An 18,956-nucleotide genomic window follows, 5' to 3' on the forward strand; every position below is an offset into this window, starting at 1 on the left:
AGTCATGATTGTGAAAAAGCACACCGAGTCATATCCATGAAAACTCCAATTACACCTGTGAGCCACTCTGTCCTTTCAACAGTTTCTTTGTTTCTTCTCACACTGTTCAAGAAATCAAGATCATACAAAGAGGCACAAGCAGGCGCTTTGCACTAGGTTCATTATGATTCAGTCTCTCATACAGTTGTCAACATTAATATTACACGTTTACAATATTTACAATACAAATTCAATACAATACGTTTGCAATGTATAGCACATATGTCCATGTTTTTGGTTTACTGTTAATGCGTTTATTTTCTACACAACATAACTTTTACTGCCTCCAAAGCTATGATTTGGATTTAGAGATCATGATCATGATTTTACGGTTCACAATAGAGTTTCCTTGTATCCAAAGTCTTACATTCAGTTTACATTCAGTGCTGCTAACCAGAACACTTGGTTTCCTGAAGGGTTGTAGTCAACCAAAGAAAATCTTTGTCAACTGAATCAATCAATATATTGGTTGATGTAGAGGAGTAGGGGCATTCCACCGCCATGCAAATTCAACACACACGCACCCACACCCACACACCCACATTTTTTTTCTTCTGCTCTGTGTTCTTTTCGGGAGATGTACAGACGGACAAACATTTCTTCCACTGCTACGTTAATTCATTCACTGAAGAGGCAAAAGAAGAACACAGAGCAGAAGAAGAAAACGTGTGTTGACAGTTCAGTGAAAGGATCAGTGTAGTGGTGGAATAATCGTCTGCTTGTCCCCACAAGAGGAAGACGGAGCAGAAGAAGAAGCATGTGTGTAACATGCACATTTTCTTCTTCTTGCGCGCTCTCATATCAGTCACTCCCTTCAATCCAGCACAAATCCTCCACTAGTGGTGAATTACCATAATAAATTGTCCAGCCAATGACAATTTGGCCGGACATGTGCATGTCGGCCAACCAACTGGCCAGCCCTAATATGCTGTATATCCTTGATGCCTAACAAAAGTATTGAATTCTTTTCTGTCATTATAAATCATTTACAGAGCCAATGATTCTGAAATTCTTAAACCTACATTGCTAACATTCATGTTTACGTGCCAGCAATCTTCTTTTTCCATGCTTTTGCTGGCGCATTGATACGTTTGTTGGTGCATTGCCACCTAAACAAACCAGGGACCCTCTCATAGAAGCACTGCTCCATAGTGGTTGAGTACGAAAATAACTCAACAGGGTATCTTTAAGTTGTGGGATCACTGTTGTCAGGGGACTGACAATAAAACCGTTTAGTTTTAATCATGGTAAATAATGCTGTGATTTCTGTGTTTCAGTGTCATGACAGCAACAGAAGTCCATGATAAAAAAAATAAAAAATTAGAAAGTTAACCTTTCAACCTTTCAACATATGTTGATGTTTTTAAAAACATTAACATATGTCATGAGTGGTGATCTCTTTTAAAAAAATATCTCTTTTTCCATGCAGTGAATACCACAGCAGTGGGTCATTCAAGTTGACTGCTCTTGTAAACACAGCAAAAATGACAAAAGCACCATTTTCGATACACACAAACATCATAGATATTTTTTTTAGTGAAAGCTGCAATAGGTCGAGATGTGCATGACAATTTGTTACTGATGTTTCATCGTATCAATAGTATCAATAGTGAAATAGGAAATTTGGGGCTTTAGGGCACAATCTATAAGGTGCAAAGCTTTAGAGACAGGAACCTAAACAGCTCACTGGCTGTTCGTAATTTGATGCATACAGTGTGTCATTATACATTCACACGAAAGATACAACTAATAGTGTAAAGTCTACCATATTCTAATACTGAAATAAAATTTGTGTAAATATTAAGATAAAAATAAAAATCTGGTAGTCATCTGGAAAGGAGTCCAAGCAGAGATGTTGTCACATGCCACAGAAAAAGCCATATGAGGCTGTGAAATCTTCTCACCCTCCCAGCTCACGTCTGTTTGGAATATTAAATCTACTGGCACGTATCAGTTGCCTGACTTAGACCTTGTAACCATGCCGCACACATTCTTCTCAGAGGTCATTACACCTCTTATGCAGGTCAGGCTGTGTGACAGGGATCGGTTGGATTCCTCCAGCACTGCACTTGTACAAGCTACTGTATTTAGTTAGTGCTGTGTCTACAACCTTGTTGTTGAACAACATGGTGTTTGGTGGTGGTTCATGCAGGCTCTGGTTACTGAATGCTTCGTAGACTAAAGGTCAGTCCACTAGACCTGATCCTTGAGGTCAGCGATGGAAGGTGGATCTCCTTATGTTTCATTCTCTCATGCCAACACAACAGTAATGTTCCTTCCAGTATCCGCTTCCAGGCTGTAACAAATCTCAAATGCAAATTTAGCCACAAGCGACAACAAAAACGAATTAGGCCCATTAAGGGTAACAGGGGCATTAGTAGTATTGATAAATGTGGCGGACTGTTAAAGTGATTAATGGTCAAAGCTGTGAACCTTTTGTGACAGGCCTTTGCAAATATGGAAGTAATTGCTTAAAAGTTCTGTCATTTTCCTAGTAATTTATTGTCTTTATGTTTATGGTCAGATACAGTGTGTTTCGGTCACCAGGGTTACAGACTTATTTAAAGGGGATTGATAGAAAGCTTTTCATTGTAAAGCCATTTTGAGTACTGCTAAATTAATAGAGGGATTACAAATTGATAGAGTTTTTTAATAATTCACTAGAATTAATGACAAACTCAGAGTGGACTACAGAACTCGCCATATTTAGTGTAGAAAAGATACATGAAACCAACCGCTGGAGAATTGAAGGTACACTGTGGAGTGATTGACCACTAGATGTGCAGTGGGTCAGTCCATTCAACAGTCAACAGTCAACAGTCCATTCACTGTTGTTTTGTTCGCTTTACTTCATTCGTCAGTGATTCTAGGTTTTCCCAGGAAAAATGCCTGTGGAACAACAGAAGACTTTGGTGAGACTTCCCTGGAAATACCAGAAGCTTGATTCTATTAGTTGTAGTTATGCAATATCTCACATGCACAGATGTCAATTTCCCGTTTTTCACATCACATGAAATCTACCACATAAAGTTTCAGTTTGTAAAGCTAAAGCCCTAATTATCTACAAAAATGAACAAAGCAAATTCATTTGAAATTAAACGAAGACAAGGCCAAAACCTTTAATTAAATAAAGCTCAGTTTTGTACATTAACTTATTGCTTTCACACAAATTAATTGTCTTCATGTAATTTTTGTGTTTGTTGATTGGCTGGTTCACTCAGCCAGTGGTAACCCTCAGTAGATCAGAAGTGTTTGTCACATAACCATTCATAAATAATAGGCCCTGCCACCCTCCTCTCCTCTGGCCCCCTCCGAGACGAACAGCGTGGCTGGTAAATAACTGGCTGGATCAATAACTGTCATTGCAGTTCAGTGAGTCCCGGCAATCTAAAATGTCTGAGCAGTTTGTTTATTTTCTTGCTTTCGACCTCTCCTCACTAGACTGTAGTGGAGTGATGCAGATGTATCCTGCAGTGCTCAGATTACTCTGCAGCGTTAAATGTGGTCAGTTTATCAAACTGTGCCGTTCTGGGTGACAGTTGGTCATATGACGACAACAAATTCAGGAGTCGCAGACAACATTGCTAACGCATTTAAAGTGGTTTTAACCTCTTTTTGTGATCATGTGAAAAGCACAAGAGTTAGGTAAAGAATGAATTTAATTGGTTTAGTTTGGTTTATGACAAAAGCACCGGTGACACTGTGTGACTGTGCCAGGGAACTGATCCACAAGTCCAGTCTACATGAAGGTGTAAAGTTGTCTTGGCTCAGGCAGCCACCTGCATAAACAGTGGCCCCTGCTGGCCCCTTGTGGACATGGTCTCCTTTCAGCTTCACACACCTCCCTGCACATGAACAAGTTTTCTCTGATTTCTGACCAGATCCCTCTCTGGACTCTTGACACTCTCCTCTGTCCACAAAAGGACTCTTATCCTCCCCTGGCTCGGAGTCCATGAGACGTGTTCACTTTCTAAACATTTTTTCTCATCAAGGAAGCGTCCCTCAGCGGACTGGGATTTGTGTGTAGTTGGCTCCAGCATTTAAGTGGTAGTGTTTGGTCAGCGGATATCCTTCAGGGTGTCATTCAGAAAGACCATGTAGTTGTTTAGGTGGAAAGGAGAGGGATATATCATGGTTTTTAGGAGGCCAAATTACACAGGAGATCAACAACACTGTGTATTACAAAAGGGAAGTCCAGGTTGCCAATACATCGATTTGAAGACACAACCTGTATGAAGCTTCATTATGTCCACCACATGTGTTTAAATATAGACCCGTGCTACCACATGAGGAAACAGCAGGGAAATACTTTGAGCTCTCGCCCAAACCAGGGAAACCTGCATCCTGTGTAATATGGTGTTTGCTACATTCACAGGATTGTAATAATATACAAAGAGACGCCAAATAAGTTTTATCTCCATCCCAACAATTTGTGCAGTCATTTGTTGTTGTTGTTTTTTTTTTTCAGATTGCTTGTGGCTCCCCTCTCTACACTCTCAGATTTTCAAATATCTGTTTGCAGGGGGATGTGTCAGTTCCGAACAGATGACCTAGTTTTTACACACGCACAATCTTACAAACATTGAAAGGCCCCTCTACATACATTACATGTCTGTGAACACTCTGAACATCATCCCTTTATATGAATTCAGTTTACAGCAAAGATTTGAGTGGCTGTGGAAAATGTCAATTATGGAATTGGTTAATTTTTAATTATCGCAGGCTGCTCTGTACACAGCTGCTCTACAGTTGACTGTTATTTTTTCTCAGCATTTAATTGGAGCTGAAACAGCATGACCTATTTTGTTTGGAGAGAATGTATACTTTATCTGTGCCTCCTCAGAAGGTGGCCTTGAGCTTAATATGCAGCGCGGTGATGATGCTTCTCAAAAGTGCAATGCATTACAGATTACTCATAACCTGTTTAACATGGCAAGCAGTAAATTCATCAAACGGATTACATAAAGCCACTAACATGTTCTCCCTTTCACGGACTGAACACATTCTTCAATTAAACATGCAGCTGCCAGAAAAATGACAAAGCAACTTTCCCACAACTATTATTTTTGTCAACACAAACCACTTTTATTTGAAGTGGAATACCTGCCGTGTCCTTATGCCGCTCAAAGTGGCATCTTGACATCACCTGTGTAATCAAACAGAGCTGTCCTTTGTATTATCACGAGTATAACACTGTTTGGTCAGTCTCACGAAACACAGTAATGAGGTGCTCTCCAAGGTTTCTATTGAAGTGCGGCGCCTGTCACAGTGACACAAACAATCTCTGGCTTTCAAAGGCAGTGGAGAAAATGGGTCTCTGCAGTATGGAATCAAATAAAGCCATCCATTATAAATTGATGGCTCTTAATACACACATCTTCAAAAAAAGCAGTTTAACCCATATGTTTGATTCTTGACACACGACATACTGTGGCCCCCCTCTCCTCAAATCACACACACACACACACACACACACACACACGCAAACTCCCTGAAAGGATAGTGTGACTGATCCAGCAATCCTTTCATTGTTTTGGTAAAACAGAGTCGCCTAAGCTGCTATAATCACTCATTTAGTGTTGCAGCAACAAATGCTTTTTTTAGATATTCCAATCCAATAAAAAAGATTCAATCCCTCATGAACCCTAACTAATGCAATGGTCCATTTGGTTTTGTTGTTGATATTAATATTACTATTATTTTGTTAAGCCATTTTTCTTTCAAAGGCTCTATGTCCATTTCAAATCCATTGTGATTCAGGGAGCCAGGATGTCAGATTGAGAGATGACTAAAGCTTCTCCTTTAAAACCCGAGTTAAAGCTGCAGCTCCATTGACGCTAAAGAGCGTTTTGTATTGTAAAGTCCATCATCATTTAATCTGTGGATAAATGCGTCTGTGAGTGATTGTCTTCCTTTGGTTTGTGCTGATCATGCAGGAAATGCAAAGCTATTGTAAAAGGTGAAACAATTGTTTTTGGTTTAAGGTGCAGCATCGCGTTTACAGGAAGTAAAGCAGCAGCACACAGCTGATAGATGACTGCAGGTTTAGAGACACAGATTAGTGTTGTTTAGCAGTTGTCTTTCATTGGGCTCTCTCTGCAGCGTTTGTACTTTTCCCCCCTCTGGTTATCACTTTCAGCTCAGTGGTTCGTGTGGTAGCTCTCAATCTCATTGTCTTTGCACACTGCTTTTGAACTGTGCAAAAACATACTGGCCTAAATATGAGGGTACTGCTTGTGATTCCTCAAACGTTGAACAGAAATCTGAAGTCTCCTCATTTTTCGTGTAAGGAAATCTAAACTGTAATGACACTGTAGCTGTAGAGCATATTTTCCATTTGTCAGAAAGAGGTTAAAATCATAGTCGGACATATTTGTTGAAACGCCGTTGAAGCTCCAAGCCTGGGTAGGTATTTCTATGGCAGCTGTTGACTAACATTTGACGTAGATGGGACTACGAGGTGGCAACAACAACAACATCCGATCAGGAATTTGCACCCTCTGGAAAAACACTAATGTAGGGGGGCACTCTCACGGCATTAAATAATAGTATTTAAATGTCTTGTTTTGGTAGTTTTAACCGTTTTAACCAATTAAGTACAGAAGTCAAAACAAGCAGACTTCTGAGAAAAAGTCAATTTTAATTTCAGTTTGACTAATAGTTTGTTGTTCATGCCTGTCAGCTGTCCATATGTCTGGACCCAGACGTCAGCAGGAACAAGCACAGTAAACTATTGACGCCCGTCTCGCGTTAATGTGTAACATTAGTGATGTTGCATCATTATTGTGACAAAGCAGAGCTGACCCACCGATCACACTGCCACGATTTATCCCACAGATCTATACGTCCCCCTTGTCATGTACCATCGTAGGTGGCGATATGTAAATAGTTCCCGCTTCCTAGTTCCTGTTGGACTCCTTTGTTCCGCCTCCCCTAACAAAGGTCTGACGCCCCGAGAACAGTTGTCTCTCCCGTTTACTCTGTATCACTGAAGTGGAAGCGGGAAGGACAGAGCCTGAGGTTTGGTTCTTAGCGGGACACGATGCTGTCAGGGCATCAGGTGAGAGCACGTACTGAGCCCCCTCCACTCACCCCACCCCCCACGCCACTCCTCACTTAATCAGTTCTGACACAATGCCAATTCCACAGTGGGTGGCACACACAGCTTTATTCATAGATGCGGTGGTCGGGCAGTGATCAGCTCCCAGACTCTGCTTTGTCTGCTCACCTCTCACTGTCATGCAGCATCAGGTAGCACGCAACAGTGGTCATCTACAGATGTTATTGTTGTCTTTAAATTTAAGTGAACTGGTGTTTAGCAACACTTTGAAAAAGGTTTATCAAGTGGATTACATTTGATGGTCCATCAGGATGTCTTTCAGGGGTATTACAACTGATGGGATTTTTGCCATTAAAAAGCAGATGGCAGATGACCTGAAACTTTAAGCCTTCCACATACTGGGAAAACAGTGGAAAATAGGTGCAGCTGTTAACCCAGTCACTACTGAATATGAGCACTAACTTCAATGAAACTGCGGCTGAGTGTCCCGAGGGCGTAGGCAAACAATTTACTGAATTGAGCCAGACATAACTGAAAAATCATGTCTGCAGCACGTATAGCTGCTGTATGGTTTCTATTGTTGCCTCTGAAAAGCTGAACAGGAACTGCGAAGCAATCATAAAGCATGCAGGGAAGCAATTTCTTTCTCTTATTCAAGTGAAAAATTATTCCGTGCTGTCACAAAAGACTCCCTAACAAGGTGCTTTAAACTCTCTGGCAGTGCATTGCTGCAGGGTGTCAAAGAGTGGATAAGGTATAAATGAAGCTTAAACTCAAAAGTCTGTTTCTGGTAATAGCAGCATTTCGTTCCCTCTCCAATGTGCTTTTGATGTGGAGCTAAGATTAACAGTGTTAAATCGTCCTCTTCACTGTCTCAAGCTAACAACACAGGCATAATGAGCAGATTGTTGACAACAATAGTGTTTCTTTGAGGTGTACGAATACTGTACAGACTGATTATCTGTTCTTTTAATGCAGGTAGTTATATTAGAATTCAACCACTTCCACAAAGTGAGCTCTAGTTGACCATTGCGTATTATTACCAACAAAAAAAAAACAAACATGTAATTTGAGTCGACAAAAGAGGAATATCCAACCACTGAGGAATGTTCCTTTCATCTTTTCCTAATCCTCCATGATGTGATCCTGGCCGTTTATGGTCGAGTGGACGAGGAGACGCAAGATGCCAAGAATTCCAAGAGCTCCAGCCCAGCTGCTCTCTAGAGACCGCTCTGGCATGGCAGAAAGATTTGCACATTGAACGTGTCGATCCCTCAGAGTTAATGAGGCCTACTGTTTGGGCTTCCATTATCAGCCTGCTGCATCCCGAGCCGGGCCGAACTAAAGTCATGCATCATAAAGTTCTGGGCGCTGTTTTATTACATTGTGGACAATAATCAGAACTCAGCTTTTCTCACCATCTTTGGAAATAAACTCAACACACCATTGAGTGTTCTCATACCAAATCTACTGTGTATTCGCATTACCACCTTCAATATATTGTTATAATTACACCTACTTTGTGTATACTCTTGAAACCCTGAGTGACACATACAAAGAGTCAAATTAATGAGGATTACGTGCATACAAATGGCATCAATAACATCAGATTAGTTGTTTGACACGATCTGTCATTGCTCTTTCATTCTGAATACAAAAACATTTTTTCACTCAAACTCCTATTGACAAATTTGATTCCTTCATGTGACACAGTAAACCTCGGATAAATTAGCACAAAACCAGACCGGTCGCTAACATTCTCCCAGCTCCCAGATGTCACAATTAGGAACACCTCAAAGGTCAGCTCAGATCTCAGCCCGTGTTACAATATTGAAAATCAAATCTACTGTAAAGATCCAGCCGGCCCCAGATCTAGGGAAGGTCATCCGAGTGTCACTGATTTCTGAAAAAGCTCAGCCGCGCAGCACGGAAAGAGTCAGGTTCAGGCCTCCGGGGTGTCTGCAAAGGACACACACACCTGTGACGGGATTGCGCCGTGAGCCGGGGGATGGGGGGAGCTGTGGATGATTGGCAGAAAATGTCAGGCACAACACGTCAGCCCCATACAGACACGCAGCAGGCAGATGTCAGAGACTGCATGATAAGAGGCAGGGCAGGCCCACAAGGAAAGGAAGGAAGTGGCATCTTCAGAGAGTTATGTCATCCTTCCAAAATCTTTTACAGATTAAGCCTCAGCACAGCTCGCACCTAAAGTCTTTTGTGCTCAGAGTATGACTACATAACTATCTCCTGACCTTTCACCCAAATGGGCAAGACTTCAAAAGTAGCTTTCTTCTAATGTTTGCCTCCTCCTTTCTTGCTGTTATCATTATTTTACAAAATACAAGGATTAGTCAGGGTCACAGTTTTTTCTTCATACTTGTATTGCACAGAAGGATATGCACAACCTTCTGGGCTGCACCACCACTGGGGCCTGAGCCAGGGTCAGATATCACAGAGGGGAAAGTCAGACTCAAGACCATCCACTGCATGTTGATTACAGTGAATGTATTTTGTTTGACCTTGAGACAGCGCTTCATCCTGATTTATTGAAGTCAGGTTTATGTGAATCTTTAAATCGGACCTGCACCCATTTTGCCAAGCAATGCATTCTTGCACTCTCTCTTTGCATTTTAAGCAGCATTGGCATCGCATAGACCCCAGGTGATATTCATCAGTGAGGTGGAAATAAATGCAACAAACTGCTGAAATGTTCCTCATTTCCTTGGTCGGCTTTGTGAATCACAACTATGTTTCCCGGTTCTTAGGGCTGTGCCCCCATCGCCCACCCTGAGGACGAGCTGGAGCGCCTGACCAAGAAGATGCTGTTTGACATGGACAACCCACCATCTGAGGAATATTTTGGTAAGAAAGATCTCTCCCTCTCTCCCTCTCTCCCTCTCTCTCTCTCACACACACACACACACGCACACACAGAGTAGGAAAAACCACAGTATGGTAAATGATGAAATTAATGATCGCTGAATTCCATTTAGCTGCTTTGGTGTAAGGGTCCTGATCCTGCGTCACACTGTCACGGCTTACTGGGACACTTGAATAGAACAGGACCATTATTATTGTTAACAGTAACGTGTGTGTCCCGACATGGACAAGTTAAACTGTCTTCTGTGAGTAAGGCCTGTAGCTTTACTACCACCATAACCACACGTTCTATATTTTTGTCATCACAGAAGCTATAAAATAATGTCCTGTGGCAGTTTAAACCATAATCCTATAAGCTTGTCAAAGTTTTAAGATTTCTGTAGATAGGTAATAAGGCAGAACAGCTAGTTTTCTTTTTTTTTTTTTTTTTTTTACATCTGGCATATTAGCATTGGCTTAGCATAGTTTTAGCACACTAGCTAGGCTGGGACGGATTTTGTTTGATCCTGGGTGCAAGGGGCATCATGCAATTACATTAATTTATTTCACTTCTTTTTCTCACTTGAGTACATTTTGGAATTAAGAAAAATGTTAATGTTTGGCTACGTTCTTCTTTCTACTACAACACATTTCTAGCTAGTAATAAAAAAAAAAATGTTGCAAAGAAATATCAGTTCACGTTACAACGACAGTCATTTCTCTTTGTGGCATTCGTATGTGAGAGTTTCAGAGTGGCTAAAATTAGCCCATGAGTCATTTTTTGATTCTCATGTAACACTAAAATCAGGAAAAGCTTGCAGGCACACACAGTCACACACGTGTGCCAAGTATGCTGAAAAGTAAGGGTTCTGAAGACATTAACACAGGCAGTGTGTTCTCAGTAGGAGCACTCACTCTGTCACTTTTCACTGCAACGTTTTGTGAAACTGAAAGAAGAAACAAACAAGCTCGTCAATTAGTCAAGAGAAATGTGTCCAAAGCTCCTGATTATACTACAAAACCAAAGCCAGGCCACATTTATATTAATTAATTAATAAAACAATGTGGGATAGTGGGTTAACAGAATCAAATTGGCATAAGGTTTCCTAGATTAGCCCACCCAGTGACCCACAAAGTTAGTTTTGTATTGTAAGAACAATGTTTTTGGAAAATGACTGGAGGCTATGGAGTACAGTGCAGGTGCGTATGATGCAGACATGGTAAACCTAGTATTCCTGGTGCTTCTCATCCACTGATTTCCAAGTGTAGACACAGCAGCATATCTGCCAGTCTGGGAAGCAGTCCTCTAGGTAGAGTCTCAAAACTATATCAGTGTGATCAAAGGATAAGCCATGACTTTGGCTCAGGGTCTAATGAGAATGAGATAAAGGCTTTGGACTGATGAAACATCCTGATTTTGATAAAACTTAATATCATGTTTGATTGTCCACCGGTATTTTTTCACTGTATTTCTCTCCCATGTTTTTTCCCTCTAAAGCACTTCATATTTAATTTTGCTCTTATTTGAAAAAAATAAAAAATATAACTGCCAGGATTATACAAAATACCATTTTTAATACTATTTGGCAAAATAGGATTCAAAAGACAAGGATTCTGTGCATTTATATTTCATTTCTATTTTTCCGCCCTCTGTACCCTCTGCTGCCAGCGAGTGCCATCCCTCCGCTGCTCTCTCTTCTCTAGCCTTTAATCCCCTTTGCCCTGGAATTAGTTCCCATGCCCATTAGATACCTCTCTCAATACATTCAATGGGACTCTGGAGCAGGCTTTATATCAGCACATAATCACGCAGCACACCATGATAGCATGTGTAGGTGTATTATAGCTACAGGGACATGTATTTAACTGGTATTAAAGGATATTCGGCTTCACGTTGGTGCGCACTGATGTAAAAACCTTAATTGGTTCACATTAGACATAGGTCAAATGGATCTGCTGGCTTAAGCAAAGTGTAGTCATTTTACAGAGGGATGGCCCTCAAAGCCTTGTTGGCCTAATTTTTGGGTGAATGTGTTTGCGACGCAGACTTGGCATGAACTCTGCGCACTGCTATACCATGCGTGCACTTGCCACTATTTGCCAACTATAAGGCTGACTGGCTGAAGGCTGGTAAAACAAGGACATGGGAGAAATGGGTCATATGTGAGCTGAGGTAGCCAGAACAAGTTAGGGATAGCGTGTGCGTCCTCGGCTGACAGCGGCTGGCTGTTCATGGAGTAGGGGGCAGGGGGGTTGGATGGAGGGATGGAGGGAAGGAGGGAGGGAGGGAGGGTCATCTTGTGGTTAAACAAGGCGACAGCTGAATTAACTGAGAGACAGAAAGAGGATGAGGGCAGGGGCCTGCGACTGAGGTGACTGCAGGGACTCATTAGGAGAGAGTTGAAGCACAGGCACTTGCTGCTCTGCAAATCCACAGAGCCCCCGTCCTCCCCCGCTGAATAATGTACATATAGCCACCACACTAAGGTTAAAATTGACTTTAGTCCGGCATGTTCCTTACTGTATATCAAGGGCTGTTGGAGAATCAGTCCCAGGGCATGAGACTTTTGTAATTAAAAAGAATCTAATGGCACACAAGGCTCTTCTTTTTTCAGTGGGGTACAAGGGGAAGAGGGCTAGCAGTTGTTGAAACCCTAAGGCTAGTAATTAACAAGATTAATCAAAGTGGGGCTGCGATCTCTAGCGCACCACTGGACTGGATCATTGTCTTCCTATAGCAAAGTTTTATTGGTGTCACTAATGTCTTTGATGAGCTTCTTATCTAAAACAGCTACAGTGAGTTTTCATTGGTCCAGAGGGGGTTAATTGAATTGAATTAACGTTACTCTCTGGCGCTGTGATGTCACAAGGAAACTTTTCATCAGACTCAATGGAGCTCCATGTGTAGCTCAGAAGTTACCCAACATTATTGTGATGTTTCACTTCAGTCCAGCAATCGCATTGGTCACATTTTTTAACACTTTTTTTGTGGAACATAAAAAGCAGCCATTCTCAAATGCTAGTGCCCTTTAAACTGTAGAAAACCTGAAAATGATGCACTATAAAAGAGCGGCTTTTCTTGCGAGAAACCCAGTTTGCACGCCAGAAATTCCTCCTATGATTGAAGCCTCTTTGAAAAGCAACTGATTAGTCCTGATTTAGAGTTCCAGATTAGATTTGAGTAATCTGAAAAAGCCTTTTCTCCAAATGTCATCATCCGTCGTATTTAATCCACTTAGGTTGTGCGTAGGTGTACTGTGTTTGTGGAAATCTAATAAGACACAGCTACTCTGCTCGCAGTACAGATGCCTTGGCATTTGTGCATCACAGGAACTTACAATATTTTGTCATCACTACATTTCTGTCAACCAAAACCAGGACATAAAGCTGAATAATTGAAAGGATGAGATGCTTTGCATTATTTACTATTAGTCATGATGATACTTATGCAGTGTATTTCATTCTGCCACAGAGAATCTGTTTTTATTTCTCCTTTAATACCAAAATGACAAGTCGAGAATTCCTTCATGTGATCCCAGACTTTCAGTATTCCACTGTATAGAATTAAGAAAGTTGTGAAATCTTAATATCCGATCAATATTTATACAGAGTGATTTTCCAGAGAGATTTTTGAGCAGTGGCATAAATGTTTTGGTAATGTTACTATCAGATGGTAGAGCGATAGTCATTGGATATATGGAGAGAAATTCATTTGGGCATACTGTACTCCACGCAGGACTCTGAGCTGTCGGAAAAGCCTTTCCTCCTGGTTTGAGCTAGCTTTTGTTTTATGATAAGAGCCAGAGAAGAAAAGGCAGGCTTTGCCATTTTTCCTCATAATGTCAGCTGGAGGAGCCCTCATAATTTATAAGACACCTCGCATGAAATGTTCATGAGGAATCTTGGAAGAGATACAAATGGCAGTGTAGCTTCAGTAACAGTACAGGCCAGAGGAGTCAGAACAGATCAGCTAAGGTAATTGGGTCAGAAAAAGTTTAGGTTCACACAGTGAACAGCTCTTGTGGAGCCGCCTCTCCTCTCTTTTTTTTTTTTCCGTTTTTTTTTCATAACACAACAGAGCATCATAACTTAATGTATTAATAGGCTTCCAGTTTAGACAGCTTTGTGCATTGTCTAAGATACTCTGGTGGAATTAATTTGCATATTACTGAGGTCGCCCTTAGCAACCTCTTAGGAGTTTGCTTTTAGATGTGTCTCTACATGTCATAACAAGTGGGATGTGTGTCAGAGTAAAACCTTTCTGCTGGCTTAAAGAGACGCACCTCCACCCCCCCCACCCGCCACCCCCCAACCCTGCTTCCCCACCACGCTCCACCTCCACAGCCTCCGAATGCCTTTGGCCAACCGTCTCCCCCAATACAGATAACTGTTTCCATTTAGCTTATGAAGGTGTAGAGTCAAGGTGTGCCTCATTTGGCTTGTATACCGAGAAAAACAAAAGCTCTTGTACACATGCAGGTGCAATATGATAATTCTTAAAAAACGGAAGACCTTTGTATACATAAAATGCAAATCGAAGCACTTCCTATAAAATTGAAGAATCCCCCCCAAAAAATGTTGAACCCTTGAGATCTCTCTACATAGTAGTTCTGTAGTTTTCGTTCTTAGTGGCAGGGTCCGCCATTCTTGCCCTCAATTCCACTTGCCTTTCTATGCACAAGAGATTTCATTGGAAATGCAATCCAGTGTTATTGTTTTTAATTTTATGCTGCTGATATCAGCCTCACTGTTTACTCTTCTACAGCCGTATCAGAGTTACTGGTAAAGAACACCCAACATTTCGTACTGCTACTTCACATTAAAAGCATTTTAAAAATGGAGTGGCTTTTATTGGGAACATTGGGGCTGACGTTGCTCGTCAAATACATGTCCACAAACGCACAAACAAAAACAGCAAATGCAGCAGATCACGGTATTAATTGACTGACTTCTTTATTAGAGCAATACGAAACACACCAGTTGTCTTTGTGTTATATTTCTGTCAAAGCAGCTGTTCAAGGAGAGTTCGCTGTGGTGTTAACCTGTACTTGCTGTTACCACAGTAACCTCAGGTTTCACCAGATCGACCACAACTTTCAAATGAATTAAAAGGCTGAAAAAACAAGCAAACACACAATGACATGAAATGAAATAACCAAATAAAAAAGTATGTTATAACTTTAAAACACAAGACTACATTAAGTTACAACATTGCACTGTTAAATGTACTTTTGACTCCATTTTTGACAAATTTTCTAAAATCAATATAATCATTGGATTCACTTTTGTTCTTCATGGCCACAGTTCATTTAAGTTTTAACCTGCCTCCATTTTTTTCTCAACAGTAATCCTTCATAGACCCTTTGGCTTGAAAAGTCTATTTCCTCTTTCACTATCAGAGGATTTCCTCCAATCACAGAGGCGAAGTGTTGCCTCTTTGTTGTGCAGTGTGTGTATGCATGTTGCAGCAATCACTGTGAGACAGAATAGCATAATGCTGCTGGAAGGAGGTCAGCGACCACCCAGGGGCAGGGGGGGCATCAGATGAGGCAGTCTGGTGACATGGCAACTAGTCTAAAGCCCATGCATCACTATACCACCTACAGTGGATTATAGTGTATGACTGAAAAAGACTAGATTATACAACACAATAGCCACGGATGATCCATCATAGCTGCCTTTTGTAAGAAAAATGCAGTAAGTATGTCAGTGGGGGGCTGCGGATTTGACTTCCAAGACCCTTTTTTCTCATGTAAATAATGTTAACTGCTTTCAATCTTTGTCAGATTGAAAAAATTCTACAAAACCTCCCGCTTTTCATTTTGAACTGTTTATAATTCTGTTCTTTTATGAATGAGATCTTGGCAGGTTTTCTGCTATGTCATCACCTCGCTTGTAATTGGTCATATGGTGTTTTCAATACCTCATTTTATATGTCACATTTCTGAGCTGTGAGGGCGGGGTCAAAAGGCATGAAGTAGTTTGTCCAGCATAGTTTATGGGTCCTCACTGCCATTTTTTTCCTCTCATTATCTTGTCCCAGCACTGCTGCTGACCTCACAATGCTGCTTTCTAGTTTCTCAGCTGATGCAGTATGCCAGCATGGGGCTTCTCTTCCCGGCGACAGAAGCCCGCTTTTTGGCAGCGGTTCACGTGAGGTGACCACCCCCTCCCTCCCCTGCCTCCCCTTCCCCCCTCCCCTTCCTCCCCCGCCAGGCTCGGCGCTTGCTATCCTGCCTCGTTGAGACAGCTCCACTGAGGCTTGCAAGATCAGCTGCCGTGCGAGCCCAGCTGAGGCTTCCGGGCACTCACATTGCTAGATTTCATTTGTGAGTGAGCGTTTGACCTCAGGAATGAGTAGACATTCGCATGCTCATGCACGCAAAAGCAGACATAGTTACAAGCACACGGGTGCGCACAGATAAACAGCATATAAACACACAGACATCTTTGAACACAGTTTGCCCACATAGCTGCTGCACACACACGCTCACCTGTCCCCCCGCCTCCTTCTCCCTCTCTCTCTCTTTCGCACGCTCTCTCTTGCTCTCTGTCTTTCACCCCAATCGCCGGCCTTGCTCGCTCCCTGGCACCCCTCCATGTCGCTCCTGCCAACCTGCTTCTAAAACATGTAACCTACACTCAGTCCCCCTCGCTCTGCAGCCGCGGGCCGTGACAGGCCGAGCAGTAATGCTTAGTGGCACAGGCTCGCCTATCCTCCATCCTCCACCATTGCCGCAGCAGTTCTGCAGATTGCTATTTGCTGACATTGGGAATGAGATTAAAGGCAGGGGTTAGGAAAGAGGCATTCAGAGATTGAAATGCGGCGATGACAGCTATTTCCCCCGTCATCCTAAGGCAACCGAAGGCCACAGCATTGTCAGGCTGCATGGAGGGCGAAGCAACAAAGTAGATTAACCTAGAGGGGAAAGAGATGAAACAACGCACAAATCGCCGCCTCTGGCAGTTCAGTAGCTGGCAGTTACACTCCTAATGTGTTCGACAGGCTTATCTTCTGCTGTTAACCGCTCGCTGACCTATTGTTTATGCCTGTAATTAAGTGTGAAGAAGTTATCACAACTTTGTATCGTTGTTTGGCCCACCTTTGTAAGGGTGTCACAATGAGTGGGTGTTTTATTCGAGGTGGAAACACTTCTTCAAAAAATGATGTCCAATAAGAACGTGAAGTGGAGCAAGATAATTTGCTGTAGCCACATTTCTATGAGTTAGTTTTTAATTCATTCCTTTCAGCATTGTTGTGTTGTTAATGTTGAAGCACAAATATTGCAGTAGTTGAATGTGTTTTTGTGTTTTTACCACCATATCTATTGGATATTTTAATCCAAGCGCAAAACTTTAGTTGAAGTCCCAAAATGGATTTTGTGGTTCTTTTATTAGTTTTGGATACGAGCTACAGTTGCTGGCTTTGCCTTTGGGCTTTGCAAGGGTTGCACCAGCAGAATTGTATTCTTTAGTAACATAGTGTGAAAAGTTTGGTCTTCCACAAAAAAGTTCCTTGCGATCCTTCTTTACATGCACGATCTTTGATTTCTGACGATGTAAGATCAAATTGAGCTGCAAGTGTGCTCCCTCTCTGCCTTTCATGCTGCTTCAATATCACGGCGTGAAAAAACAAAGAAGGCAAAGACTGAGGGAAATCTGAAGCGTTCTGCCACTCAACATCCCCCATTCCCAAACAACAGCGTCTCACTGCCACTACAAATACATTAGAAATCAATTATTTATGGAACAGAGTCAGGGCCTCTTTAATCTTTTCCTTTTATCCAATTAAATTGTCTAACCATTCTAAGCCTCTATAGCTCACAGGGAATGTGCTTCTTTAAAAAAGGAAAAGAAGAAAAGATTTTCTCTTCAGTCCTTTTGACTTTCGATGTAACAGAGAAGAGACACTTCTGAGGGTTGAAGAATGAAAGGAAAGAAAGTGAGTAAAGTGTAAATGAACTCCCCCTCCCGCCCCGTCACCATTGCATTGGTTCTACAGGAACTATTTGAAGTTTTGATATTAAGACTCTGGTTCCATTCCCCGCGCAAAGGGACGCTGGGGAGCGGTGAGGCCTTTCATGATTCCTTTATGCCCAGCTGAAATAGTTCGAAAGTATTTGCGATCAACCCCACAGGGGTAAATACGATGTTGCTTCAATTGCTGTCCTGTATTATTCAAGAAGTCAATTGAAGTGGTGTCTCAAAATTGAAAATGCTTACTTCCGACGCTGATGTGTGGAATTATTGATGTGAAGCATTGTAAAACACTGCGTACTTCTCTCTATTATCATACAGTAAGACTGTTAGAGAAGAAAAGTTACAGACTCACTGAAAGGCTCCACATTTTGTGCAATAATTTTCAAACCGCACAATGAAAAACATTAAAGTAGAAGTGTGCTTTAGAAGTTAAGCATGTTTTGGTATATTTAATGGAAAACAAGGACCCTGTTGTGCGCACGTGGGATAACTTTAGTCTTAAAATGTGATGTTTATTAAATGATCAGCTGATGAACAGCAGTTGGGATAATTGATTAATCATTCAAGTCATTCATGAGGGGAAAATGTCACATTCACCCATTCCACCTTCCCAAAAGATATTGAACATCTTTCCAGATTGGACTGGCGCTCAGTCAAATGAAGCATTTTGAAGACATAGTTTCATGGAAATTTTAATGGGCATTTTTTTTTGCTACTTTTTCACATTCACTATACAATCAAGTCAAGCTGTTTGCCAAAATGCACAGAAACGATCCATTAGTCAATTCAGAGGAAATTAAAAATTTTTTATGAATAATGAACTATTAAAGGTTGTCTGATTCGAAATTCTCAAATGTGAATATAGTTTAATATAGGTTTTCTTAGTGTCCTTTGGTGAATGTCTTGTTCTGTTTCATGTTTAGTCTCAGTGCTGGTCAGACAAAACAATATAAAGCGATTATAGGTAATCAAATCAATGACCAATGACCTGGTTCCAGCTTCTCCATTGTGAAAT

At 41.5% G+C, this 18,956-nt stretch overlaps 1 protein-coding gene across 3 annotated transcripts in view; it reads left to right on the top strand.

Moving 5' to 3' along the window:
• The window catches only part of lpp (LIM domain containing preferred translocation partner in lipoma), a 130,948-nt gene that overhangs the window by 88,708 nt on the left and 23,284 nt on the right, over positions 1-18,956 (top strand). For all 3 annotated transcript variants that reach the window (XM_070832375.1, XM_070832377.1, XM_070832376.1), the window contains one exon: positions 9,868-9,964. In XM_070832375.1, coding sequence (XP_070688476.1) covers positions 9,868-9,964 — 97 coding nt within the window. The remainder of the gene's footprint in view (positions 1-9,867; positions 9,965-18,956) is intronic.

The sequence above is a fragment of the Pempheris klunzingeri genome, chromosome 6 (genome assembly GCF_042242105.1).
Source record: "Pempheris klunzingeri isolate RE-2024b chromosome 6, fPemKlu1.hap1, whole genome shotgun sequence".
NCBI lineage: Eukaryota > Metazoa > Chordata > Actinopteri > Acropomatiformes > Pempheridae > Pempheris > Pempheris klunzingeri.